Source organism: Paroedura picta, chromosome 17, assembly GCF_049243985.1.
Source record: "Paroedura picta isolate Pp20150507F chromosome 17, Ppicta_v3.0, whole genome shotgun sequence".
Taxonomy (NCBI): domain Eukaryota; kingdom Metazoa; phylum Chordata; class Lepidosauria; order Squamata; family Gekkonidae; genus Paroedura; species Paroedura picta.
Window position 1 is genome coordinate 19,400,171 of NC_135385.1, and position 26,548 is coordinate 19,426,718.

The 26,548-nt window shown below is 45.8% G+C and overlaps 1 protein-coding gene across 21 annotated transcripts in view; it reads right to left on the reverse strand.

The window, feature by feature from the left end:
* LOC143827135 (ankyrin repeat and fibronectin type-III domain-containing protein 1-like) overlaps positions 1–26,548 on the reverse strand; it is a 258,996-nt gene that overhangs the window by 183,707 nt on the left and 48,741 nt on the right. For 10 of the 21 annotated variants that reach the window (XM_077316436.1, XM_077316429.1, XM_077316424.1 and 7 more), the window contains 2 exons: positions 23,718–23,983; positions 1,366–1,559 (listed from right to left, as the gene is read on the reverse strand). In XM_077316436.1, coding sequence (XP_077172551.1) covers positions 1,366–1,559; positions 23,718–23,875 — 352 coding nt within the window. In that variant the 5' untranslated portion in view covers positions 23,876–23,983. Of the gene's footprint in view, positions 1–1,156; positions 1,334–1,365; positions 1,560–2,153; positions 2,271–2,830; positions 2,914–20,495; positions 20,596–23,717; positions 23,984–24,624; positions 24,925–25,645; positions 25,825–26,548 lie in introns of those variants that run through there. The other 11 variants (XM_077316438.1, XM_077316440.1, XM_077316443.1 and 8 more) reach the window with 7 other exon arrangements.

Here is a 26,548-nt window from a genome sequence, read left to right on the forward strand (position 1 = left end):
ATTTCCGCCATTAACATTAACAGAGCACTTAAATTATTGCTTTTTTATTTAATACACTATAGGCAGGTAGGGGGGGCAGGCATACGTGAGCAAAAACCGGCACTCGGTAACCACCTGCAGCTAAAAAAATGGCCTGGAATTTATCATTCCCCCCTTTGGCAATCAAACAAAACAAAAATCTCTCATGGAGCCTCCCACAAGCCAATGACGTAGGATGGCTCAAGGATGAAGGTGACCAGTCTGTATGAAATGCCCACAAACTGATTGCCGTTGGTGCCTAATTTACATGGAACTTTGTGGCACGGATATCTGTTGTAACTGGGACCGGCGTCGACCCTCAGTTAGAGAACCGGGCCTTGGGCAAGCCCGTGCTGATTGCCTGCAATTCTAGAGGTTTGTAAATACATACAAGCCACCAATCAAATGCTTCGGCAGGAAAAAAGGAGGGACTTGTGTGAATTCACTGAGACCCCCAAGATGGACAATGAACTCTTTCCACCTCATCTCGCCCTGGTGCTCACAGACACACGCAGCTTTCTTGCCTACGAGGAAGCCTCTCGTGGACCGTTTATGGACGGGGAACTTCACTGCCCCAGCTCCCCTGCAGGAGCACAAATCAGGGCGGATGAGGTGCACCGGGCCAAAAGCTCCCCTCTGTGTGGGTGCAGGAAGAGGTGGGGCAACCTGCCACGACTAAAACTCCAGCCTGCAGCCCGGCATGAAACCTCCAGTGCATAAACGGGTCAAGGAGAAGCCGCTTTCAGCATCCTGAATTTGAACCTCCCGTAAGGCCCTTCCTTCATTAAAACGAAGCCAAGGCTACTACTTCTTCTATGAAATGCATAAGTGTTAGTTTTTCTAACACAGCACCCTGGGACAAGATGAGGAGCTGAACACATGGACTGCTTTACACCGAGTCGGATCACTGATCTCTCAAGGGCATTTTTGCCTAGGCCAATTGGCAACAGCCCTCCGGGATCTCAAGCAGAGGTCTTTCACATCCTATGCCTTCCTGATCTTTCTCAGTGGAGATGCCAGGGATTGAATTTGGGACCTTCAGCCGACACAGCAGGCCCACTGGGCTCCCTTAAACCACAGTCCCCCCCTTGTAGGAGCCCGTGCTGCATATTCCACCCTTACTATCCTAAGAACCCACCGATTCGAACAGGAACACTGGCTTTGAGCCATGAGGACCAGTGGGAAGAATTCGGTCATTTGAAGCCTCGATGTCAAATGTCTTACTGAAACAAGGATTGCCCAAAGGTCTCCGCGAGATGTTTGAAACAGGTAGTGGAGTCTTAAATCCAATCTAAGAAAATAAATACGTTAGGAAAAACAACACGACTTTCATTTATTGAAACTTACCAGTAGAGGGCACTGTGCACCCTTTTTGACAATCTGGAGCCCTGTGATTCCTGTACTGCTTTTGTTCCGGCATATCTTCTGCAAAAAATTTTGAATCCAGAACAGGAACGCGGCTTATGACCGGGGACTGCGGGATGCTTGGAAGAGTTCGGGATTTTCCTAACAAAGGTCGCTGAGGCTTTCTGTCCAGTGATCTTTAAAAGAAAGAAAGAGAAGGAATCATTTATTTATTTATATGTATCTATTTCTGTATTTTAGCCTCCCCCTCCCAAAAGGGAGAGTAGCAACATAGGAGTTATACTTTACATTTGTACCATTTCAATAAATACCTTAGGTTTAAGTTATTAAACTGCAGTCTCCTAAAAACACAACCAAGTAGAAGCAAAGCTGCTGCGGAATGTCTCCTTGGGGAGAGAAGGAGCTAAAACCGGTTCACAGGGCCTGCAAAAGGGAGCTCCTCTGCCAGGCGTTTGGTTGAGACCAGCAACATCCATGGGGCCCCCCTGCTCCCTCCCTCCCTCCCTCCCTCCCTCCGAAGAAAATCCACCCATGTGTTCTGCTCTGGACCTGTTCACATTGATATATTTGGCAGTTTAATGTAAGTTACATTTACAGTTTAATGCAAATATTATTGTTGTATGGTTGAAAGTTGTTTTGTAAGGGAAGACAGTATATAAATATATATTTCTGAGAAAGAGAGAGAGAGACAGAGAGAATATTTTTATTAGCATAATAAAAAAAATAAAATAGTAGCGCCAGAAGAGTACAATTAAATGATATATACAAACCTTCAATAGGATATGCATTACAAGATGGTCATATTGTGATGTGCAGTCTGCAGTGAGGCTCACAGAGGTTAGTTACTTAACCGGTATTGGGTTCCAGCATGAGTAATTTACCCTCTGTATTGTTAATAATACCTTGGCTACTTTCTCAGATGGTCTCTGGATCCCTCCCATCTAGGATGCTATGCACTGTGTCATTGTCATCTACGTTAGTGGATTTCAGTGGTTTCCAGTCTTTGGCCAGTGGCTTTTGTAAGTGGAGAAATCGAGGGCACTCCACCAAGGGGTGATGTCAAGTATCAGGTACACCACCCACATCCATGAAGACACAGCCTTTGGGCGAAGGTCCAAAAGGTGGCCTCTGGATACACAGGAAGGGAGGATATTTATCCATGCTAGAATAACGAGAGCTGTCTTCTAATATCCCCAAATACGCAGGCGTAATTTTGTTAAAAAGTGTAACACTCCCTGAATCACAGTGAGCTGTCCTCCTGGGTAAAGCCATCTCCCACTACCAAAGACCCTCAAGGTGAGAGCAGGTAGCAATCAAGTACATTGGGACCTATAAATAGCTGATGCTTGGCTTTGGAAGCTATGTGAAGAGCTTATAATCAAGGCATGATGGGAATTTTTTTTTAAACTTCCACCTGAAGCAATCAACCAATCCTCATCAACACTACCTGCTGTGCAACCAAATGAGGGTAAGACATGGAGCCTTGCTAATCATCCTCCGGAGATCTCTGTTGCCTGAAGTCAGAGGGAGCACAAGGGACACACCGATGCTACAGAAAAAGCAAAGCCGGGGGAATCTGTTGATTTTTATTATTCGGTTTTATTTCTCCCATTTTTTTGTGAACTACAACTGAACTCAAAAGGACTTGATTAGCTGTTTTAGCAAAGAATCACCATATGGCATCATATGGCTTAATTTGGATATTATGACACAGTTTACTAATTTGCTACTATTTATTTTGTCTTATATCTCTACCCTTATGACGGTTGCACATTTAGTCTGAGGAACAGTACAGGCACTTGAAAGCTCATGCCTTGAATAAATCTTAAAGGTGCGACTGGACTTAATTTTTGATGGCAAATAAGGTTCAACACGGGCCAGTGCAAAGCAATGCACACTGGAGACAAAATCCTAACTATAAATATACATGGATAGGGTCTAAACCGGTAGGAATTTAGTTCAGCAGTGGAATAGGCTGCCTAAGGAGGTGGTGAGCTCCCCCTCACTGGCAGTCTTCAAAGGTTGGATACACACTTTTCTTGGATGCTTTAGGATGCTTAGGGCTGATCCTGCATTGAGCAGGGGGTTGGACTAGATGGCCTGTATGGCCCCTTCCAACTCTATGATTCTATGATTCTATGGCCTGTATGGCCCCTTCCAACTCTAGGATTCTATGAATCAGAATCAGAAGACTTTTATGAGCATTAAAAAAAAAAGACAACAGGAAAAAATACACTATAAAGCATTAATTGTTTTGCAGTTCCGGGACTTCATAGCCAGCTGTACAAACTTGGCAACTGAATCGATAACTTGAGTGTTTTTGTTACCTAACTGGCAGTAATTGACTCTCAGCCTCGCCTCCCTCGCAGGGGGTCTGTTGTGGGAACGGGAAGGCGGCATAGAAGAACCAACTCTCCTCCTTCTCATGTTCTTAAGGGGGTACAAAAATCAGCCTAGAAAGATTTTTCATCCCTGCACTTTTCGCTACCGATTGCACCCTGAGATTCTGCTTATGATAAAACCGAGTACATTCCGGTTCCTACATTATATTTACATACATCGGGGTGGGGTAAAGACCGTAAACACGGATAATCCAATTTATTAAAGACTCTGCTTAGACTCAGTTAAACAGAGGATTTTCAACACAAAACCACTATCTCAAGTCAGATATGTAGATTCTCCAACAAGCGCACACAAAGACTAACCTCACCTTTGACTCTTCTCTCATCAAGATGCACTTTCTGCAGACTTATTAATAAAGCTGCTTTGTCATCCTATGAAACCCACAGGAGAGAAAAATCGACAGCCAACGAGCAGAAAGAAGTCATACAGACAATAAAGCTAAAAGGCATGGGACCCCTTTTTAACTATGAACAGTGGTTGCAACAAGCCAAGGAAGCTCTCCCTGCATCTAAAGTTCGTCTTATTAGTTTCAGACAAAGGGCTTTTGAAAACAAAATCTTAAAGCTTCAGATGTTCCAATAAATTTAGACACTGTAGTGAATTTACATAGCAGAGGGGTGAGTGGTCTTGGCAAGGCCCACCCCACCCCTACTAGGTCTGGGCACGATGCTTAGGGTTCAGCTCAGGGCTCAGCCCATGGGTTCAGCTCAGATGAGGGGGCAGTTGACCACACAGATGTCCTCCTCCTCGTGCTAACTCCCATTCTGCACTGGGAGTAGCCAAACTGAAGCTCTCTGGATATCCATGGACTACAATCCCGTGTTGCTGGCTGTAGTCCATGGAGAACCACAGTTTTGGCCATCGCTACTCTAGAAGGAGCAGGCAATTTCTATGCCTTCTCCACCATCCACACAGGCTTTCACAACTTGCCCCTGCAGACAGCACAGGGCGTGGCACGGCTTCAAATGCCTCCAACCATTGCTGAAAGCAACCCCTTGCCCTGTGTAGAGCAGCCATCCCTCACGGGCTGGCCAATCCCCATCTCCAGACATTGTGGTGCTCCAATAGTTAATTCAATCTGTCACTTCTCTTCGGGAAGCTGGAGGCAATAGCCATTTTCCATGACTCCCTCATTTGACCCTCACCAGAACCTTGTGAAGTAAGTTATGCTGGAGGCGGAACTGTGTGACCGAGGTCATCTGCGGAGCAGGAATTTGAACCTGGGTCTCTTCCGATTTCTCACCACGATACCACACCGGTTCTCACTGTTATTATTTTTATTCTAATGCAGGACTCAGCCATGGTGCATCTGATAGCGCTAGCTTCTCAAGATAGGCATCTCACATAACTACTCTGGCATCAACCGTCTCATTATATTAATGCCGATATACACCAAGCAAGCAACTGATATCCCTGTCCTGATAAACACAGTCAGACAGTGTACAAGAATAGTGATTAGCTGTCAGGGGCTCTCTTGGCCGGCTAAAAAGCATGTTTGGGATATTCCTAGTACAGGAAATAGACAAATCTAACAGGATTAAGCCAGAAACAATGGGGAAGGTAGGAAAATTAAGAGTCACAATATTGGCAGGCACAGGATTCACACCTTCCGGAACAATCACATTTCCTTCCCCTACCCCCACCCCTACCCCCTACCCTCTCTCATTCCCGCAGTCTTTTTTTCTAGGAAATAACCTAGCAATACTTCCTGCTGACACGGATCTTCTGACAAACCAACAACGCTACTTGGGCATATCTGTTCTTGCCAGAATTGGGCAAGTCATTTGCTGCAAGAGCAGAGTCTTTATTTTGTAAGCTGCAGCACCCTCGGATCTCTTTAAAAGGACCGGATGAGTGGGCATTCTGCAAGATGCCAGTTTTAAATTGGCAATCACAAACCTGACGGAGCAGCTTTACAGAAAGGCACTGACTTCAGCAATCAAGTAGTCTGAGCCAGAAGTTCCATGCTATCGACTGCGGTTAAAATATGCCACTCTCGGGGGGGGGGGGATCAAAGCCCAATAATCAAGGAATCTGACATTTCACACCAAGAATTTCCACATAATATTGCAGTGAGAGCTGGCAGAGAAGGTATAACGGGATGAGGAAGCGATGAAAGTGTCGGATTTATTAGCGAAAAAGACTAGCTCTACGCATGTTTGTATTCTAACGGGGGTGAGAGTTATTTTTCAAGAATGTCTCGGAATATTGCTTTTATGTGGTGAATGATTATAGTAATTGGATGATATGCAATGACAGTGATCTATATTTGACGAGGGTCCTGCGCTCCCTGAACAAGGCAACGTGGAACGAGGGCAAGCCGGCTGCCTGCTGGATGATCGCGTCTGCCAACGTAAATATTTTGCACTTGAAGAAAAGCACTGGAAAATAATTTAATGCATCTCAAGGACTTTAATAATGATAACTTTGTTTTTATAGCCCGCTCTTCCCGGCTGGCTGAGGGTGGGTAACAACAGGACGCATACAATTAACTCCGCATTGCTAAGCAGTGTTTAATATTTAAATTAAATTATGTTAATTATAAATTAACATAAATTAAATTATGTTAATTTAGAGCCTCTTCTGGCGCAGAGTGGTAAGGCAGCAGACGTGCAGTCTGAAAGCTCTGCCCATGAGGCTGGGAGTTCGATCCCAGCAGCCGGCTCAAGGTTGACTCAGCCTTCCATCCTTACGAGGTCGGTCAAATGAGGACCCAAGCTTGCTTGCTGGGGGGTAAACGGTAATGACTGGGGAAGGCACTGGCAAACCACCTCGTATTGAGTCTGCCATGAAAACGCTGGAGGGCGTCACTCCAAGGGTCAGACATGACCCGGTGCTTGCACAGGGGATACCTTTACCTTTACCTATGTTAATTATGTTAAATTATGCTGGAAAACAGCCTTCTTAACCTTATGGAGGGAGCCCAATTTTGTTGGGCAGCTGGATGGGGTCTTTTTTCCATTTGTTTGTTCATCCCCTTTACTGGCATTCCATAGCGTTACAATAAGTGAGAAAAGAACAAAAACAACTTAAAATATACATAAATAACAACAAGGCAATAACAGTAACGTATGCTAAAAAGTTTAGTTCTAACTTTTATCAATTCCATGTTTTGCAACCATGGATGTCATTTTGGGTGAAAAATCATTTAATAAGTATGGAAATGCACCATCCTTATTTACAAATCCTTTAGAATGTAATAAAGGGAGAAGAAATTCTTTACGGGGAACTTCATGAAGCTGGCAGCCTAGGATGATGTATTGGGTTGAATCTGGTAAGTTTATGGAATATAAAGATAACCTCTCCTGAAGTTAGACCTTCTGATATCAGGAGAGTTTCGTAGTTTTTTGGATGGTATATTTTCTGTTTTATAGGTAGGGAGCTCAGAATTTTCTCGGTGTTTTACATTTTCTTTACAATGTGTTGAGAGACTCTTAAGTCACATGGTAAGGTAAAGGTAAAGGGTGATTTGTGGGTCACTACAGCGTAGCTTGCCCTGACCTGGATAGCTCCTGGCTAACTTGAGCTGGTCAGATCTTGAATTGGCCTTGGTTACAGGGAGACCACCAAGGAAGTCCAAGGCAGCTAATGGCAAACTAAAGGTAAAGGTATCCCCTGTGCAAGCACCGAGTCACGTCTGACCCTTGGGGTGACGCCCTCCAGCGTTTTCATGGCAGACTCAATACGGGGTGGTTTGCCAGTGCCTTCCCCAGTCATTACCGTTTACCCCCCAGCAAGCTGGGTCTTCATTTTACCGACCTTGGAAGGATGGAAGGCTGAGTCGACCTTGAGCTGGCTGCTGGGATCGAACTCCCAGCCTCATGGGCAGAGCTTCAGACTGCATGTCTGCTACCTTACCACCCTGCGCCACAAGAGGCTCCTGGTAGCGAAATGATATTGTACTGTATATATTAATACTTCACTGCTAATTGTACTATAAATAATTGGCCTTGTTAGTCAAGCTACTTCGTTTTCAGTTTATGATCCTTTGCACACACTGTGTGGCCCCATCTAACCATACTTCATGGAGCAACAAGACAAACAGCAGCTAAACTAATTATTTAATTTAATGCTCCGACAATCGCAACTGACATTACTGTCTATCAGGTATCAGCGCATAGTAAATACGGTATGATGCACAACAGGTGCCATTCTGTGGAGTGAGGAAAGATTAGATCAGCTACAAGGTAAGAGCACAGCAGGGTTTCTCCCCCTGCACAAACTGTAACAGGCATTGGACATCCACATTTCAAAGGTGGCTTTGAGCCGTTCAGGCCCAAGATGTGTCGGTTTTAATCCTCAAGATGACCTGAAACATCCTTGGGTTGCAAACCTGGGCGATAAGAACTAAATAAAAGTGTAACAAAGCTGCGGATTTGTAACCCGATAGCCGTTTGCCACGACCACATCAAAATAAACACGACGTAAAATTTTACATTCAGCCACGACTCTGTGCTTCGGATGGGTTTTAAAAGTCGACTACCTAACACAAGGTCTCTTTCGTACACTGTTATAATCCTAAATTGGGAAATATCACAGGGACAACCAGAAATGCATCTATTTGCTCTCTTTGGGAAAATAGGATTGATTGATTGATTGATTGATTGATTGATTGGCAGAGTTACACCCAGGAAGCATATATTTTAAATTAAAAAAATGTATCCCAGTTAATATAATGAGTATGTAGATCAACTGGACAATTCCCCTAAATACTAATATCTAAATTTTCAATACACTCAATCACCGCTGGAGAGAACTTTGTCACATCACACTGGAAAGCCCAACACTCCCATTCATGAGACAGAAAATAGTTGGGTAGGCAGGGCCACAATCGAACATGGGCCATGGTACCTCGCCCCACTTAACCAACGGGTCTTCCCAGTTGGTTAGATTCCAGCTAGAACACCAACAACCAACAAGGAAACAGTTTAAGATGATAAGTGATTTGAATCGACACAAAGGAGTTTACACAGGAGAGAGGACTTATTAGGGTTGCATGCTCCGCATGCTACGGTGGGCACATTTAATACACTAACTACACATCTCTGATGCTTCCTGCAGGACTTTGGGGGGTTTGATGCTTGTAATTAATGTAATTTTGATGGTTTTATGTGGTTTTATGATGTTTTAATGGTTTTTTATTGGATGTAAACCACCAAGAGCCAGCACGCCGGGAGTGGCAATATATAAATTAAATAAAATTTTGCATCAGCTTGGTGTCTACATGAAAAGAGGCCACAAAAGCCATCCAGGGGAAATGGAACCACACGATGACCACTTTCATCTGAATGAGGGTAGCCAATAAGTAGCCCAACACTTTCTGTAAAACAGGGATAGTCAACCTGTGGTCCTCCAGATGTTCATGGACTACAATTCCCATGGAGGACCACAGGTTGACTACCCCTTAGCAATTGCCGGAGGAAGTCCTGGCGGTTCGCATAGCACCCATTTTGTGGCACGGAGGCCTTAGGTTAATAAAAGCGGAATGGCCCAAGGAACAAGAAATGATGGTCACGAACCATTTAAGAAAAATGGAGAAAGCCTTCACATTCCCAGCATACACATATTTCTTTTGTCCTACACCTGAGTTTGAAGCAACACAAAAACATCTGCAGAACCTTCTCACCAAAACTGACAGAGGAATGATTTACAACGACGACAAGTGGAGATCCTCCTTCCGATAGATCGTCGACACTCTTCAAATAACCTTTTCCGTTAATCACCAGCTTTAGCTTTTCAACCTTCTCGCCACTACCTATTTCTTGCTCTAATTGGCAATAAGCCTGAAATTTCTTCACACCCGCAGGGATTGACACAATTGATTACCCGCTGGCCAAGGCTTTGAAACGCTCGAGAAACCTGAGCACAGTGCTCCGTTCTCTTGTCAAAAAACGACGGCCCTCTCTTGCTCTGTAAATTCACTTTGAATCAACGAACAAACGTCACCCTTCAGTCGTTAGCAAAGAGAAAGAGAGGAATCCCCTTTTCACGAGCTCCGGCTTGTCAGAAACCAGAAGCGGTTCAGTACATCTTAATCTCGCCTGGCGCTTTTGGCCATCACTTACTATCCTCGTTGCTCCACACTGTCTTCACGGTCATATGAGGTCCATCAATAATGTCTTCAGTTTCACACAGAAAGGCCCTGCCTTGGACCAAACCAATGCCTTCCACATTGTTTATCCTTTTTCAGTCCTGGCCCCTACCTAGTGGAATGAGCTCCCGGAAGAGCTGCGGGCCCTGGGAGAGCTTTCCGCTTTCTGTAGGGCTTGCAAGACGGAGCTCTTCCGCCAAGTCTATGGATGAGGCCAGTGCTAGAGTGAGCTCAGATGTCCCCTCCCCGCCCCCAGAAAGAAACACCACCATGTTTTACCATCACTGACATGGCCAGTGTTGTACTCCCTCACAGCCCTGACTAATAGTCTTTCTGTTATAGGGAGGGTCCGTATTTTTTTATTTTGCCGCCATGCTGTTGTTGTATTTTTTTGTAAATTGTATGGGTTTTAATGGGGATTTTATTGGGGTTTGATTGTATTGGATTGCTGTGAAACCCGCCGTGAGCCAGCTTGCTGAGAGTGGTGGGGAATAAATTTATCAATAACAATAACACCACAACTGCCTACTACAAATCACATCAAAACTGGCTGATACCCATTGATATTTCACTAAGAAAATATGACATGCTTCAATCCATCAAGCTTATCCATGCCAATAACGCAAAAGCCAAAAAACATACACAAAGCTATTTCCCATGTAGATGGTGTTCAAAATACAGGAGTGATCAAGTTCTCTTAAAAATCCAATACTAAACATTCTAATCATCACAACTTCTTGCCAAGCAGACTAAGATCCCACAGGAAGTCCCTTTTGTGGGTGAAGGTGGGTCCCTTCAAGATCAAACACGGCACACATTTGGGAGGTATTTCAATGCAGCAGTTTCCATATGGCTTACTCAGATGTCTCCTGTGGTATCAGTCAACCAGCATCTAGAATCATAGAGTTGGAAGGAGCCATCCAGACCATCTAGTCCAGCAATCCCCAACCTGTGGGCCGTGGACCACATGTGGTCCTTCGACTAATTGGAGGTGGGCCCCGAAGGACGCCTTCTCCCCCCCCCCGGCCCTTTACTTCATCCCCCCTATCCCTTTACAACACACTTTGGGTGTCATTGCCTCCCATCACTCCCACATGGGACTATCTCCTTGCAGAGAAACAAGCTCAGGGTTCCCATTGATTTGTCATTGTCAGGAGTTAAAAGTTCCATGAAAATAAAATGTTCCTTATGGTCATTGCTGTGGTGTATCTGTAGCTTATTTTGAAGGGATGTTTAGACATTACCATAGCGATCAGAGAGTGTTAGGGCAGTGGTTGAGAGTAGAGGAGCCTCAGTAAAAGGCACTGAGTGGTCCCCGGTGAGTGATCCCCGGTGTTAAGTGGTCCCCGGTGATAAAAAGGTTGGGGACCACTGATCTAGTCCAGCCCCCTGTTCATTCGAACTATAGGATGGGATGGATTAATAGGGCTGCTGTTGTCTCGCTGCAAAAATAGTTGCAAACATCAAATGCGGCACAAACATACACCTAATCCTGACACCCAAAAGCGATCTTCCAAGAGCTGCTGCCCCTCTAACTTCACACGCTTTCTGGAGTCTGATGAAAGTCATAGTTTATCATAAACATGGGAAGCAGAGGAACCTAGCAGCTCATTAACATAAGCAAATCAGTGAACGAATAAGAGAGAATCGGAAGCGTCAATTAACGCGCCCTTCTTTAATTGACGGAGGAGTGGGAGAGAACACAACTTCTATACTTATAAATTGCTTCACAGTCAGACGGCACGCCAAAACCTTTCCTTACAGTAATTGAATAAGAAAGCAGGTACACTCCGTCCTCTGGCTGGGGACAGAATATGATAATTTATGAAAGCCAAGATTACACTGCTCGTTCTGAAGCTTCTCTCTTACCGGCAAGTCTTTGCAAAACTAATTGCTTCTCCCCCTGAAAACTATTTCTCTTGCAGCTGTCGTCTGTGTGTTCATTGCCACTTTAGCACGGATCTTTCACAGGGGCTCGTTCCACTTCCTTATTCTGACATCCACTTAATGATGAAAAACGCAGGTAAAAGCCACCCAGCCGTCATGTGGCTTTCCAGAAGGAAAGCATACAAACAATATAATCTGCAAGTATCAAGACAAGGGGGCATATCCTAAATCTTACCCCACAGCTGCCCAGCTAACCAGGCACTGTGGCCATGAAATGATGTACTATGTGGATCAGAAAGTTTCTGCTTGACCTAAGAGGAGTCAAACACAATGAAGATCCAATTGTCGTTGGTATTTTTAAGTATATTTAAATATGGATTTTAACACCCTAAAGCCTTTGTGATGTCAGACTTTTAAATCTTTTAGACCAGGGGTAGTCAACCTGTGGTCCTTCAGATGTCCATGGACTACAATTCCCAGGAGCCCCTGCCAGCGTTTGCTGGCAGGGGCTCATGGGAATTGTAGTCTATGGACATCTGGAGGACCACAGGTTGACTACCCTTGTTTTAGACTGTTCTTCTTGTTTTCTCTCTTTTTTGGATAGCTTCAGTTTTTAATTCCAAGTTTATTCGGATTTTGGCCTGAACGACCGTAAAATCAAGATCGTTTGACTGACACCGTGAAGAGGTACAAGGCAGAGTTTACACGGCATTTGAGTCCTTTAAGTCTCTGCCGTATCAGAATACGCCTGAAAAAGCAGCACAAATCAATATAGCAATCCAAGCCGGATACAGCCGGTGGAAACCTGCTATGAAGAGGATTCCATACGAATGTCCTCCTCATACTTGAATTGTTGTTGGTTTTTAACCTCCTCTGGTCGTGTTAGGTCATCATCTCACTTTGGGAGTCTCTAATCACTACATTTTTAAAAATATATACAAGGAAGAGGTGGCCCTTGCTGGGTGGAATGACCTCCTGGTACAGACCAGGGCCCTACAGGACCTAAATCAGTTTTGCAGGGCCTGTAAAAAGGCGCTATTCCACCAGGCCTCGGGTCGAGGCCGAAAATAACAACCATCTAAAAAGGCTGACCTGGGGGAGGAAGAGGTAAAGTGGCTCCTTAGCTGGAGGTGCTAGTTAGAAGAATGTTTTAAATTGTTCTGTATGTTTTAATTTCTGCACGTCGTTTTAATGCTGTTGCCCACCTTGAGCATTATGGAAAGGTGGTATGATAGAATAAGAATTTGTAGCAGGACAAGAACAAGCAGGCGTCCAATATAAGCAATGCAGCTTATGCTCTCAGAATGTAAGCCAATATAGGAATTGGAAGAGGGACCCAAAATAATGCTCACCTGAAAAGGGGACAGATATTACTATATGGAGAGCCAGCTTGGTGTGGTGGTTAGGAGTGCAGACTTCTAATCTGGCGAGCCGGGTTCGATTCTGTGCTCCCCCACATGCAACCAGCTGGGTGACCTTGGGCTCACCACAGCACTGAGAAAGCTGTTCTGACCGAGCAGGAATATCAGAGCTCTCTCAGCCTCACCTCCCTCACAGGGTGTCTGTTGTAGGGAGAGGAAAGGGAAGGCGACTGTAAGCCACTTTGAGCCTCCTTCAGGTAGAGAAAAGCAGCATATAAGAACCAACTCTTCTTCTGATTCGCTAAACTTAAAGAAGAACATACCACATACTGATTTCTCCTCTGGTGTGTGCACAGAAGCTCTCTGCTCCTTTTAGTCCAGTTCCTCCCAAATAATCATTGCATAAGACCTTCAAATCTAAATAGCTGACATTTTGCCCATTAGTTCAGGGCCAATTCACATGACCTCTGAGCGTTGGGGTGAAAAGCCACTTTCTGGGCCAAGGATAAGCTGTCATTCTGCAGCAAAACGATTGCCCGGCTCTCCTAATCCCCAGACTGTACATGATGACCCGGGTGCCAAAGAGGTCACACGGCTCAGTTTCCTGAGAATCTGTCCGCAGTGAAGCTGCAGGCTGGAAATGCACTTCCGAAACTCAGCAGCACACAACTCCGCCATCTCAGAAATGTTGCAAATTTGTTGTAAATCCCCCAGCCATTCTTTTTCTGAACTCCCCTCCACCCCAAAATTACAGGATTACAAACGACAAAGGAAAGAGCAACCAATATGATCAAGTAAGCGAGAACATCTCTTCCCTATAAGGGAAGGCTTTAAAATTCAGAGAGGATCGAGGTCCATGAAACTATGCATGCATGTGCTCCCAACCCCCATCCAATTCCAGAACTGGAATTCACCTAACATCACTGGCGGGTAGGTTTCTCTACCTTCGGAAGAGTCTGAGGAAGAGCACCTTAAGTCCATTAAGCCAGGAGGGGGAAACCTGCAAACCTGCAGGGGTCCCCGGACCCCTGCTTGGGAATCCCTGATCCAGAAGGATAAGCATGGTCGTGCAAAGGCATTGCAAAATTCCTCCACAGGATTTTCTCCAAGTGACCTGGGATCTGAATTGCCTTGTCTTTTGTATAAATGTTTTGCTAGGTTCAGGCCAGTAAAGGTCTTTGACTTTGAGAATCAAATTTAAATCCCACCAGGAGACTTTACAGGGTGTGGCTTCCCTAACGGAGGAAAACTGCAGAGGAGAGGACACGCAGGAATGGGTCTAAACTACAAGTACAACGATACAGGCTAGATATCAGGAAAAACATTTTCACAGTCAGAGTAGTTCAGCAGTGGAATAGGCTGCCTAAGGAGGTGGTGAGCTCCCCCTCACTGGCAGTCTTCAAGCAAAGGTTGGAGACACACTTTTCTTGGATGCTTTAGGATGCTTAGGGCTGATCCTGCGTTGAGCAGGGGGTTGGACTAGATGGCCTGCATGGCCCCTTCCAACTCTATGGTTCTATGATTCTATGAAAACTCCGCTTCATTTGTGCTATGTCCTTTGCAGAGCTGTGGCGTTTTAGGGAAGCGTGCTCTCATCCACAACCTCTAATCGACTTCTTAATATTTACATCCCAACTCTAACAGTGTTTCCTTCCATTTACCTGCACACAAAGCCAGCGCAGCGGCAACTTTCCACCCACCCAGCTGTGACTCAGCCACAAAGGCACCAGCGGGGAAGCGAAGCATCAAATATTCTCTCTAACAACACTGACTCACGTCGGGACTTTTGAAAAAATGCTGAAATAAGAGCCAAGTTTTTTTCTGCTGTCTCATTTGCCTTAATGCCAATATACATTTTATTCCAACCATCCAGTATCACAACAGCCGCAGCTCACATCACTGTGAATCGGCAAGATAAGCCTGCGATACGAGCCACGTTTAGAGAGTCAAAACAGAAAAATTAAGTGCAACTATACCAGCATTCCGGTCCACGTGTTGCCTATGAAATGGAGATGGAAACTTGAAGCCAAATAAAGTTTTGTGTGTCCTGTGCTTTGGTAAACCCCTCTACGCAACATGAACTAGGCACCGAAAATCAATGCCTATGGGTCATCGTAGATCATTTTCCTGCCTTAAGACCATAGTATCTGTCAACACAAGCAAGAGAGCCAGCTGGATGTAGTGGTTAGGAGTGTGGACTTCTAATCTGGCAAGCCGGGTTTGATCCCTCGCTTCTCCTCCACATGCAGCCAGCTGGGTGATCTTGAGCTAGTCACAGCCCTGATAGAGCTGTTCTGACCGAACAGTGATATCAGGGCTCTCTCAGCCTCCCCTCCCTCACAGGGTGTCTGTTGTGAGGAGAGGAAAGGGAAGGCGATTTTCAGCCACTTTGAGACTCCTTTGGGTAGAGAAAAGCAGCATATAAGAACCAACTCTTCTTCTTCTTCTTCCCCCCCCCCCCTCCAGGACCTCCAGACTGTTCTAACAAAGTTGGTCAGCATCAAATAATCAAAATATGACATCATTATTGTGTCACTGTCGCATTGTATAAATTGCCAACCTTTCTGGCTCAAACACACTCTCTTCTTGCAAATCACATGATCCAAGTCTATCATTTCAAGCCACTTTACAAGATGACCATAACGCACGACATTCTCTCCAGCCCATACAGTTTGTCAAGCAAGGCCTTCTTGCCTTCCTACCAAATCAATACATGTTTGATAAATATGTCTACAACTGATACAGCTTTAAAAAATCTCAGCCAAAGGATTTAAGAATGCCAAGGGTTTAAAAACATGATTCGATTTCACCCAGCGGCTTGCAGGCTACATTTATCAAAACATATAAAGAAATAAACCGCATTTCTGGAAGGTTAAAAATACCTTTACCAGAGTGTCCCTCAAACGGAAACATTTCTGCCCTGCAGAAAATATGCTGGTCTGTATCTTAGCAGAATACCAAAGAGAAAGGCCTTACACCGTGGCCCCAAAAGTATAATACGATGCTAGGTGGTTCAAAGCTATTCCCATCTTCTTGCGTGAAGCCCAAACTATGTTTGACAGATAGCAATTTTAGAGCATTACAAAAATCTCTCTTTCTTGGGGCATAGAGCTTGAACATTTCTTAGCAAAACAGGCGTTCCCAAATGAAATCTCATCTTTTCACCTCTTGCAGTCTGGCTGCTTCAAGACTAGTTGGGGGACCAAGATGACCCCGATGGGTGACTTTTGTCATCGGATGCACAAGGGGAACATCTCCCCTATCACTTCTAACAAAGTTTTTAAGGGCTTTTAGGACAGCCAGCCATGCTATTCTACTAGGTTATTATGGGATTCTCTGGTAGTTCAGAGCTTTTGTCAGTTTCAAAAACTGGGTGGGCCCCTTGAGTGGATTTGCTGTCCTTGGTCCTGACAAAGCAACTAACAGTTGTAGGGTTTGTGAGAAAACCAGTGCTTACCACCTGAGGTCCGAAACAGGAGGCTAAGAGGGGGCTAAAATAAACTGGAACTTGACCCGGAAAAGATGGAGGTCATATTGGTGGGAGATACAGCTATTCTGGATGTGCTGTCTTGACTATCTCCAGTCAGATCAACCATCTAGGGGTTTCTCCTGGTCTGCTTCTTAAGAAACAGGGAGGTGAGCACCATCAATAATACATTTTCAAAGCATCTCGCTCACAGTTTACTGGACAGGTCTGGATTCGACAGTCCGGCCAAAGCTTTGCTAACTTCCACACTTGACTACTGTAACGCATTCTACATGGGGCTGCCTTTCTGGAGAACATCAACGTGGCCCCAGGTCAGAAGTCCACTTAATGCCTGGGATAGTCAGCCACTAACAGGTTCAAAAATTTGCTCCTGGGATCAATTCAGAAAGTGCTGGTATCAGCCAATTAAGTCAGGCTGGGACCCAAGTTTCTGGAGGATGACTTACCAGCCCATCTGGGGAATGTAAGGTCCAAGATCCAATGGGCTGCCGCCTGCCTGGGTTACCATTTCCCACACTACGCTGCCAGCGCTGGGGGTTGGCTGTTGGCCGGTCCCTGGCCAGCCCCAGCTTCTCAGGGTCTTGTAGCACGTCAGGTAGCTGCTCCTGCAGTTATCAAGTTGGGCTTCTGCAGTCCTCTTCTGACAGCTCCCCCAGTGGCACCTGGAGACCTCTGTCATTTCAGAAGACGGTATGGGGAAAAGAGGTCTGACCCCGTACACCAGAGCATCACCTTGATAAAGCCAATGGGCTTCAATGGACTTAGAACAGTGCAAGGGTACTTAGGACTGTACTGTGATGACGGTTTCCGGGTCCCCCTGGTGACTAGTAAGGGGATGGGAGCATAGAGTTGCCAGGTGCAGATTGAGAAACTTCTGCAGATTTGGGGGTGGAATTTGGGGAGGACAGTGGCCTCAGTGGGGTACAAGGCCACAGGGTCCCCCTCCTTCAAAACAGAAATTTTCTCCAGGGGAATGGATCTCTGCCATGTAGAGATGAACTACAATTCCAGAGGATCTCCAGGGCAGGGGTAGTCAACCTGCGGTCCTCCAGATGTTCATGGACTACAATTCCCATGAGCCCCTGCCAGCAAATGCTGGCAGGGGCTCATAGGAATTGTAGTCCATGAACATCTGGAGGACCGCAGGTTGACTACCCCTGCTGTAGGGCGTGTTCTAGAAATTTGGTTCTCAACTATTGGTATCTGTACAACCAGTGGGATGGAGGGCTTTCATAACAACTACCAAGAATTTGTTCTCTCCATATCTACCTGTGAGCGGGAAATGACCTCTCTTCCTGACCCTACCTGCCATCTGTGACCTTTCTGCATGCCCATAATGATCCTGGACACTTGGCGTTTCTCCTGATGGTCCTTCCCTTCTGCCTACCAGCAAATTCCTTTCACGTGTTGCTTCCCGCTGAACCTACTTGCCGGGGTGTTCCCTGCAATTTAAAAAATATCCTTAAAGCTCAGTGTAAAGGATAAATAGAAAACAGAATAAACATATTGTAATAGGTGTGTGTGTGTGTGTTTGTGTGTGTGTCCTTCTTGGGAAAAGGCTTTTCTGTTTCTATAAGGGCCGGAACCAGATTCTTTGATGAAGTAATTAGTGGGATGTAAGACAGGAAAGGTTGAACACTACTGAAGGTCAGAGGAAGAAAGAGAAGATCTAAAACCCACCATGTATCAAGGGCTTGCACACTGATTGGCATCTTTTCAATAAAAAGATTCTTAAGTACAAAGAGCTGTTATGAGGCCACACTCTCGCTTTGATGATCCTGTTATGGACAAACCTTCATCTACTACACGTACTAAGCTCTAGAAAGAACAGTTGTGTACATTGATGGCAGCACAATTGACAGCCAGTTTTGGGGGGCGTCTCTCAAGGGCCTGCCCTTGTCCCTGATCTGGAAACGGCAGCTGGTGCAGAATGCAACTGCTGGAGTCCTCACAGGAACACCTTGAAGGGCCCACAGCCAGCCTGTGCTGAGGCAGCTGTACTGGTTGCCAGTTGCAGCCCGGATCAGGTTCAAGGTTTTGGTTTTGACCCGTAGGGCCTTATGTGTTCTGGGACCCACATATCTGACGGACCGCCTGCTGCCTTATGCCCCCCACAGAACATCGCACTCCGCAGGTACCAACTTGCTGGTCGTACCTGGCCCTCAGGAGCTTCTCCTGGTCTCAACCAGAGCCAGGGCCTTTCCCAACCTGGTGGAATGAGCTCTCACAAGAGCTGAGGGCCCCGCAGGAACCGTCTGTGTTCTGCAGGGCCTGTAAGACAGAGCTCTTCTGCCGGGTCTTTAGTTGAGGCAAGGATGCAAGAGGTCAGATGGAGCCTTCTAGGCTAGACCATCTGTAGTGGAGTCCACATCTACAGATGTCCCTTGAGGTGTGGGTGGGGGGGGACCGTCAGATTGGGAAGGAGGGGGGTAGTTTTTGTTGCCAAGTTGCTGTTTTTAATAGGGGATTGGGGTTTTATGTATTTTATGTGGAGTGTTTTTATGTAATCCACCGAGAGATGGCTTGACCAATAGCAGCGGGTAATAAATCTAATGAATAATAATAATAAGGCATCAAGAGGAAGATGAAACACACACCTGTAACTATGCCCTTTCTCCATCCTGCAGTTAAGTCTATTTCAACCTCATACTCCTGCTATACAGGGCTCAGAAACAACATGGATTCATTTATCCCTAGTAAATGTTACCCATAGTCCATTAAAAACAGACAACATACACCTTAAAAACGACAAACTCCTATAACCAAACTTGCAATTGTTAAGATTGCTAACAAGAGTCTAACGTTCTCATTTATAAATGAGTCTTCCATGTCCTAGAACGATTATTATAGGTTCTCAGACTTGCTTAACATATAAGTTTAAAGGGGATGACATATAGCAAAGGAAGAGAATACAAATATTTCCAAATGATGATTAAAGTTAGGCCAAGCGTTCACCATGGTTTGCTTTTCTATGATCAAACAGAAATCCCATTAACAGGTTTGAGCTTCGCCATCATTACAAAAACCAGACCTCCTCATCACCCCCCAAAAAACCTCTCCACAGCAAGCTTACCAGGGTGAAAAGCAGGACAATGAATACTAAATTCTACGCCTGCATGAACTTCTTGCAGGTTTTTAATGAGTTGAAAAAAATAAAGAGCCCAAACAGACTTGGAACACCCACAGAGTATTCCACGCACGTGAAGATGCAACAAAAATCAACAAAATAACACCCCTCCCTCCCCAGCCTGCTTCCATATGGAAAACCACCACAGCAGGGACCATAACTACGTCTGAGTTATACCCTTAGACTATTCTATGCACCACCCCTGCAATGTTTTACGCAAACCGCCCTGAGCTGTATGGGAGGGCAGTATAAAAATCTAATTTAAAAAATAATTAAAAAGCAGCAGACCCAGATTTCAAAAGTCACAGATCATATCCCAGAAACAGCTGACGGAAGACTTACTGAAAGTTCATCCTAATCCTAAAATATACAAAAAATGGCTTGGCAGACTAAGTTTAGGATCAGAATTAGAGCACCTTTATTGGCATATCACAGACTAAGTTTAAACTAAGCCAAGTGCAAAAAACAAACAAACAAACAAGACCCACCTGTCAAAAGAACCCAGGCCTGAAACAGCAGGTTCCCAGAGGTCATATGCAGAAGAAAACAACCCTTGTTTTATATATCTATAAAAATGTACCATCTAATAGGTAGATTTATAATTTGAGAATTATTCTAAGAAACTATGTACATAAATTACAAATTTATCTATTGGCAACACACATCTCTACAGAGGAAGCAGCCATGAAAACAAGGAAAACTTGCATAATTATGTAGCATTTAAGATATGCATTTACAGTCACGGAAATCAGAGACCTTGGTTTAAGCTTCCTCTACCCTGCGGTCCATTGCCACGTAAGCCCACCATCGCTGAAGCTTTGGCCCATCAGAATCCAAGCTACTTCCCTTCCCAAAGCTCTAAGCCCAATTGCAATTCTAATGAACTGGCATCAGGTGATGGTCATGACCCAATCAGGGCCTGTTCTTGCTAGAACCCTCTAGAAAATTACCTCACCGCTCCGATTCTCCTCCCCTCCCACCCTGTGGCTCACAGGTCCTCATGATGAGGTAATTACCCCACTTCCTAAGCTGGCCTTGAGGATGTGGGCCAAGAAGCCTAATGAACAGCACCTGCAAGATGGAATTGGCTGGTTACTAAACTCATTAACCCTTGGGAGGAATCCAAGGTGTTTTATGACACACCTTCTTTCTTAATGAGCTACCAAGACAAGGCAATCAGTGGGCAATTTGAGCAATATGGTGCTTCAATTGGGTCTTCCTCACAAAACACCAAACTCTTACCATCCAAAAAAGGAAGGACTTCTAGAACATCAGGAAGTTGATCTTTGACTATTAAATGAGGGATGGTCTAAGGCAGGGGTAGTCAAACTGTGGTCCTCCAGATGTCCATGGACTACAATTCCCATGAGCCCCTGCCAGCAAGTGCTGGCAGGGGCTCATGGGAATTGTAGACCATGGACATCTGGAGGACCACAGCTTAACTACCTCTGGTCTAAGGCAATGAGATTCACTCTGTGGCTTGGAAAGCCACCTGTGATGTCTGAACTGAACCATCTGATGGTGACCACAGCTCCGTCATTTTGGAAGCAGTTCTTCAGAAAGGGCCATGAATCCCCAGTCTGGGTCAGGTAGGTGGAATGTTGGCTTGGGGAGGTCTTGTTTTCCCCCACCACCTGTTGAGTTGATATTTCAGGTGCGGAAAAAGGTTGTTTCAACACTAAGAAATGTAGGGGAGGGAACAAGAGCTACGTGTCCAATCCAGATCAAGGCTTCCCAGTAATTGTTAAAAAGCTATAGCTGCTTCTAAGATAGCATCGTTTAGTTCAGCTCTTCAACATGCTGCCTGGGGCTCTTCTGAGCACTGTTCCCCGTGGCACCCCATGTTCCAGGAAGAAGTGGGCAATTACTTTAGAAACCGGGATAATTTCATGTTATTATGGGCCCTAGGTAAAACTAGCTTTTACTTCTAAAACAGAGTATTACTTGTCTATGGTAATTACATCACGGTTGTACAGATGTGTATGAAGTGGAAGAATAGGCTAAGTCATAAAGCAAAACTTCCTACAAAACAGAATACTTGGTGAAGAAAGCTTCTCCTGCAGAAGCAGAGTAAAACTTGAACGAGACTCTAATTTGTGGGGTAATTTATGGGGTAAGTTGGATCTGGACCACAGAGTATCGGGTGATTCCTAGAGCTACGCTTTGTCACTTCCTGTATAAACTTCCTGCCATTGCCTGGAGCTGCAGTGGGAAATCAACCTGTGGGCAGGGGGTCCCCACTGAGGGCTTCATATTTGGCAGAGGAAACATGTATCTCAGGAAAAACATGGGCCCTTTCAGCATCCAGCCATTTTACCTAAACTCCAAATAAGATGTCAAAGAGCCCAGGGCCTTCCCAAAATCTACAGGTTACCATACACACAGCCTACTGAAGCACCCCCTAAGGGCCTGGAAGTGGTTCAGGTGCCTCCCCTCCTAAAATCACAGGTTTCTAGTAAGAGCAACACTGTTGTTCATTCCACATGCGAGTCTCTGGCACAGCCCAAAATTTTCACCCAAAGAGTGCTAGAACAAAGCACACCTTTGAAAACATAAAAATCAGCAGTTATTGGAATCCATCTCTGGCTGCATTGGAATTCACATGTCTGCTCCTTAAAGAAGAGTATCTCCATTAGAAGAGCAGGATCTACTCTTTTGTAGAATCCAGAACTTGGCCTTTGAGTCACAATAGAACCTATTATTCCTGGCTTTTAAGAGTATCAGCTTAACGTGCTGCTGTGTTTTAATCACGCTGCTTTTGAGTCACTCTCTGTTGCTGATTTTGTTAGATTTAAGGCTTTTTTTATCTTTTAAGGCCAATTCAATTGAGTTTTAAGCTTAGTTTTAACTGTCAGCCTTCCGCAGGGCCTGTAAAACGGAGCTCTTCCGCCAGGTCTACAGTTGAGGCTGGGGTCGGCGAGGTAGATCAACGCCCCCCCCTCCGGGTATGAGTAGTACATCGCTTTGACCTCCTTCACCCCTCTAGTAGTGGGGGTTGGGAGCAGGTTTTTCCGCCATGTTGGGTTTTTTATGCCTTTTTTATAACTCCGGGGAATGGTAGAAGCCAGGAAGGCCTGGAGGATCATTGTCCATGGGGTCGCGATGGATCGGACACGACTTCACACCTGACAACAACAACAAATGGGGTCTTAATGGGGATTTTATAAGACTCTGTAACCCACCACGAGCTGGTTTCAGAAGTGGTGGGGAATAAATCGAAAAATGATAATAATCATCGAAAATAATAATATTATTTGCCTCCATCAGGCACTATGCCTGGAATGAAAATTCAACTAACAAGTGTCCTGTCTATCAAAGGGAGAGTGGCTGATAGTACTGCCAAGAAGCAGAATGCTAAGACATCCCACGGCGACTTTACTGACCACACCTCATCATGAAAAAGTATTTAAACTACTCATGTATTTAATGGGGGCATCTGAGTGAGCCACACCGAAGGGGCGGAACAAGAACAATAAAGGAAAGAAACATGGCTTTTGCAAATAACTGCAAAAGTATTAACACAGATTACGAACGTGCAAACGATGCCCAAGAACATTCAGCAATCTCTGCATGTGTCTTCCCTCACAGGCCCCAACACACACAGAGCGCTGCTTACAAAACACTCTTGACGCTCTTATTCCCTTTCTATTCAATCCAAAATTTGGTAGATCTCAGGCTTTGCCCTGTGCTCCCAATGCAATTAGGAAAGCTGACTCTGTAAAATACATCCACGGCACGCCAAGAGGAAATGTAATTAATCTAGGTGTAGGAGAACCTTGTACACATCAGCTGGACACATTTCAGATGGCAAAGAATTAAAGTCTCCCTGCTTGGACACCTCATTAAGCAAAAGTGATCCAGCACTCCTGTTTATCGAGATTCCTGTCTGCTCCTAGTCTGGGGGTAAGAAAGCAGACTCCTCTTCCATCTCAACGGCCGACACAGACGAGGTGAATCGAGGAAGGTCTTTCCCACTACCTGCATTCGGTGATACTACAGCAGTAGCTGCCACTCCGCCTGCTACTCCGCCGTTGGGACCGGAATTCCTCCCTCGACTTCCTTAGGCTGAAGTACTCTGTAAGCTTCCCGAAAGACGACATGGCACCGCTGCAGTACGGCCTTCTGCGCGCATGCATGCGCGCGCACCAACCTACACGCGTGTTCACATGCTACAGCTAGTATGTTTGCTTTACTCGGGGGAGGCCGGCTGGGCTGGGCTGGGCTGGGCAGGAGTGCTAGGAGAACTGGAGAAAGAGAGAGAGAGAGAGAAAAAAAAGCGAGAGGCAGTTTAGAGAGGGATAGAAAACCGTGTGCTAATATTTTCTCACATTCACAGAGGGAAAAACATAGTGTGGGAAATTTTAAAAGAAAGACGGGAGGAGGGGAGAAAAGGCCAGGGGTGGGATTGCTGCTTCTACTTCTTATTCCGGTTGCTACAGAGCAAACGGAAACAATCTCCTCCAGGAAAAGAAAATTCTGACAGGATTTCACAGTCCCTGCTGTGAAGAACAGATTTTACAAAAAAAACATGCTGCTACTTCCAACGTGGAAAGAAGCGGACCCCCCAAAGATGCCTGTAATTAAATGGGAGAAGTCCAAACTCTAGCTGTTTCTCATCTTGGACGGAAGAGGATGGGCTTGCAACCCTATACAATCAGAGACGCTGAACATACCCATGTAAACAACTGCATCTGTCTTCAGGCACACACCTCGGATCTTACCACTGGCTGAAACCCAGACCAACAACTCAAACCATGATCTCTCTAAGTCAATGTTTATAAGCCTTCCCTCCCTCTACTTTAACATACCTCTCCCGCTCACACCTAGGAGCCTCTTCTCTGACTGAGAAATTCCAACTTCAGGAAATTTGGAAATTATTACTCACAATAATCTGCCACCTGACCCTCTGCTCCAAAACTAGGGAAGGCACCGGCAACCAGCTGATAGGAGAGTCTGCATCCTTCTCCCTCTCATTCGCCACAGTCAGGAATACAGGTTCATCGTCTCTCTGTGCCTTGCCCAAACTGCTGCCGTGGAGGAGATGGCAGGAAAGCCCATCCGTCGCAGGGAGAGGGGACTTTCATAAAGTCTCTTGCACCCTAAGGGGCACCTAGATGTTGCCATTCAGAGGAGAGGACGAGCATCTAAACACCAAGATAACCCATCTAATGAGTTTTCACACACGCCCAGAGAAGTGAATCAATTGAACAAGCAGATTTACCAAATGCTCTGGCATCTTTTCCAGCCTTCTGTTGTGGATGCCCTGTTAAAAACAAGGCAGCTATTGCTATTTTTCTGCTCAAAGCCACCTCCCCGGGGAGACGTGAAAACTGCAAGCCTGTCCCATATTTCCTTGTAAACCAACTCATTTTCTACGGCTGTATTTTCCTCTCGGTGTCATTAATCCCGTTATTTTGGATTTTCGATATCTCACTAACAATTAAGTGGCAACCAAAAGAGACAGAAGAAGAAAGCCTGCTTCCAAATCCAGTGTGAGGGAGGCAAAGAGAAAAGGGAGAGATTATTTACAATTTGCCCCAAAACCTCCATGCTAGACTATGCGGTCGCGTCAGAAATCTTTCAGCAGTACGGTTCCTGCGGGCGGCCTCTTCTTTTTCTGTGGCCAAGGTCCTTCCACGAGCCCACAACCGGCAGGACCTGTTTGCATCCCAGCCAAAAACCTGCACAACAACGCTGTCGCCACCAGCATGCAATCCCCCCTTTCTCACGCGCCAGCGTACGCTTGATCTGGAACAGATGTCCGAACATAAAACACAACAGGACCGGAAAAAAACACAAGAGGGGCAAGTAGGGCGAAAGGCAAAAAAGATATCTGAAGCTGAGGGGTGACAACAGCCACAAGACCAACAACACAACAACGCCACCGATTTGTGGGCACCAGGCACCTGCGGGCTTCTTTCAGCCGAGCGAGCAGCTTTAGAAGGGTCTGTTGTGATGAAGCCGGCAGCAGCTCCCTGCAGTCTCCGAATGAATCTCTCTCTCTCTCTTTTTCTCTCTTCTCTCCCCTTCAGCCGCCTGGCAGCAGGTGGAAACCCTTTCGCGACACCTTCTTCTTCCAATTAACATTTCATGAGAAGAGAGGGCAGCCTCGAGACACCCCCCCACCTCCCCAGTTCACCTTTCTGGCTCACGTCCCTCCATCCCCTCCCCGGACCCAAACAACTCCACCTCTGCCTCGAAGGCACATGAATTTCCTCTCTCGCTCTTAAAAAAACCAAAATCGATTCGCTCGCTGAGAGATAGATTAAGGACAGCGGTCCCCTGTGTTCTCAGTCCCCTCACGTGTATAGTCCATCTCGTGCGCTGGGCCACCCTTTCCTTCCCTCGTAGCAGGGCGGGCGGCCGTCCGGAGACATCTAATATTCCAAATGGAGCGGAGGAAACGGAGAACGTTAACTCTGCACGACGGGGGAAGAGAAGCAGTTAAAGGGGTGGCACCGAAGACATGCAGGGAATGGGGAGGGAGAGAATGACACTTTTCTCTGCATTACACCCTGTAATGTAGCTCTTCCGAACGCAGGGCGCATTGGCAGGGGCCACGGGCCCCTCGGGGTGGCTAAGACGACCTCTGCATGATGCTGGAGCAGCCGTGGCGATGAAGCAGTGCAGAGAGGGAGGCGAGGGAGTTAACACAGACTCACGAGGGATAGGGAGGGTAGGAAGGTACGGAGCTAGATCAAGAGGGCTAGGAGGAGACCCGTTTGAGGGTAAGTCTCTCCTCTTGGCGCATCTCCTGCAACCTCGTTGCCATCCGATAAATACGAACAGCAAAAGGTTCTCGGGATTTG